The sequence below is a fragment of the Nelumbo nucifera genome, chromosome 3 (assembly GCF_055504915.1).
Source record: "Nelumbo nucifera cultivar China Antique chromosome 3, China Antique-T2T, whole genome shotgun sequence".
Classification (NCBI taxonomy): Eukaryota; Viridiplantae; Streptophyta; class Magnoliopsida; order Proteales; family Nelumbonaceae; genus Nelumbo; species Nelumbo nucifera.
Window position 1 is genome coordinate 88,688,298 of NC_142651.1, and position 2,929 is coordinate 88,691,226.

General features: G+C 42.9%; 1 protein-coding gene across 1 annotated transcript; it reads right to left on the minus strand.

The window, feature by feature from the left end:
* Window positions 1-336: 336 nt before the first annotated feature.
* On the minus strand, window positions 337-2,929 carry FBX2 (F-box protein 2). Its single transcript, XM_010245402.3, has one exon. It carries the CDS (start codon window positions 2,355-2,357, stop codon window positions 672-674), a length of 1,686 nt encoding a protein of 561 aa, XP_010243704.1. The 5' UTR covers window positions 2,358-2,929; the 3' UTR covers window positions 337-671.

A 2,929-nucleotide genomic window follows, 5' to 3' on the forward strand; every position in this document is an offset into this window, starting at 1 on the left:
CTTTTGGTAGACAATAAGACCCAGGGGACGGGGCAATGCATGGGTAGTTGAGATACATAGAAGCATGCAACGAGGAAATAGCAGGGAAGCTCACAATGTGAAAAAACAAGAACCAGCACTTTCAAACCACTAACAACTTGATAAAGTAGTATGTTCTCTTGTCTTTTTTATCAGTAATTATTGAGTATTTTATTATTTATAAGAACGAATGATATACAAAATGAAAATGAATTATTAGTTTGGACTCTGGAATTAAACCTGATTTTCTAATGTGACTTTCATTGCAAGATTTGCTCTGAACACTATGAAAATGGTAAACAAAGGATCACATGCATCTAAGAAATAAACTAAAGATACTTGTGTCATTTAGAAGCCAAAGATATCTAAGTCAGATGTGTACTTCTGGGCACGGTCTTAACATTGCAATCTAACTCCTTTGAAGTCACACTAATGAAAATTCATGCCCCAAATGATGATGGAATAGATTACCATCTAATATCTACACAAAGAAAAGAATCGATCAAATGACACCAGAAAAGAAAGCATCGAGTCAAATCCAACTACTGACGTAAATGACAGAACTATGCCCTAATTTGAAAACACAGGAATGGAGCCATGCTACATGTTTGCTAAGAGTATACATGGTTGAGTACCAGAGACAATGCAGTCCATTAAGCCTTCAGCTTCCCATTTGTTCCACGCCTACCATGCCAGGTGCCACTCCTATCACCCTTCATCTGGTTCTTCTTGGCTGCCACTGAACACTGATCAGCCCGGCTACCCTTGTTGCTCATTTCTATTTGAATTTTCCGTCGCCTCATTCGGTTTTCTAATCGAATGCCACGCAAGGCCCTAACCCTGCACTCAATCTCCAAAGCCTGTGAGAAATTCCAGATTCTAACAACACCTTCTTCCCCAGCACATACAATACGATCGGCACCTATGTCAACTGTAAACAAATTGCACCCAAACCCATGTAACATCCTCTGAGGGGCTTCCACACTTACTGAAGACTTTCTTGATAAAGAGCGCCTTTGCGGTCTCAATAGCTTTCTCACGTCAATCAGTGATAACTTCCCATCACTAGAAGCAGACACAAGCCAGGGAAACTCAAATGCAAGGGAGTGGACTGGACCCGTGTGTGGAATCCAGGTTGCAACCTTACAAACATTAGCTTCTGTATCATGTCTCATGATTTCAAACATGTGAATTGCTCCATCTTCTCCTCCAGTGAAGAGAAGGTCTCCTGTATGACTCCTTGCCAGAGAACATGTATTACCCACATGAGCATTTTGAACAATAGAAACTTGATCCCCGCCATTAACATCCCAAATGTACACATCCCTGCCTGCTGTGCTTGCGACAGTAGAGTCACGGGGGACAAGACCCCAAACCCAATCAGCATGCCTCAAGACCTTCACACACTTCAACAGGGATCGGTCCCAGACACGAACAGTCATGTCCCATGAGCCACTGTAAATTCTGGTAGGATCCAATGCAAGGCAAGTAACAGGCCCTTCATGTTCCCACAGGCGGAACTCAAAGTTCTGGTTCTGGGAACCTGTAATGTCGAACAAATGTGGGTTTCCTTCAACAGCCCTCCAGCACTGTAAGAAGCCATCAGTCCCTCCAGCTACCAGAAGCTTTGTATCAGCAGCAACTGCTCGGATTGTGCACCCCAGTGGCCGAGACGACGCAATTAGCAACCCTTCTTCCATGTCCCACATCCTGACAATCAAGTCGTAACCCCCAGTAAAGATAAGCTTCGCCGAGGTCAGAATGAAAACTGAGCGAACTGCTTCAGTATGGCCATATAGAGCATCAATGCTGTACCGCCCCATGAAAGTCTTGCTCCTATATTCCCTCTCTACAAAGAGCTCCTTCCATGATCTGTTGTCTGGAAATCCGGAACCAGGGGGAACCGCCTCCACCGGCAGGCCCCATCTTTCGCAATAGAATTCCTTCCATCCATGATGATCGGATGCAAGCCTGTGAAGGAATGTAGATACGCAGGAGACAATTCCCAGCTCTTTGGCGTCCAGGCAATGGAGGATTTCAGATAATAGGGCTGGAGGAAGGTCGGTGATTGATCTCCGGCCATTATTAAAATCCGAATCATCCGAATTAGATAGTTTCTCGGTTTTAGATGTCGCGGTGCCCTTCTTGGGCTGGAATTCAAAACTGGGTCTCGGTGTTACTGATTTCCGGCTCTCCTTTGTGGAATCAAACTTCGAATCAGCTGAAGGAATGTAAGATCTGAACTGGGGTGATGCAACTTCTTCGTCCGAAGGATTATCTATGCAATCTACAGAATTCTTCAACAACAAACCCCCTGTTTCGTGACATTCAAATGCCATAAAATGAATACAAAAAGACCACCCAAACCACCTGAATCAACTATTTCTCGAAAAGAAAAAAGAACAAGAGCCCCTCTCTTGCAGAATTGCAAAACTAAACTGGAAACCTACAATTCCAAAACCCAATCAAACAGAAACCCCCAGAAATCAACGAACCCCAACCGTTCTGCCTCTATAAGATCAATCTAGAAAATTTTCCTGGAGTCAATAAAACCTAAATTTTCAAGACCCTAATTTCATCGAAGGACGTATCACCCGGTCAGAAATAAAAGCTAATCGAAAGAAAGGAAGAAACCCACCTTTTACAGTATCAGAATCAGAGAGAAACGAAACAAAACTAGGAGTAAAATGCTGGAAATTGAAAGAAAATCTGATCTTTCGATGACCCAGAAACGGAAGAAAAAAAAAAGAAATACGCAGAAAAAAAACCACTGTATATGAAGAAAGGATCGTCGAAGAGATCAGAAAGAAGGAAAAAAAGACGAACTATCTAAGGCGTACCTCAGAGATTTCGAGCAATTTTGGAATTTTGGAGAGAGAGAGAGACTTTCAGATTGCTTGAGAGAACCAAA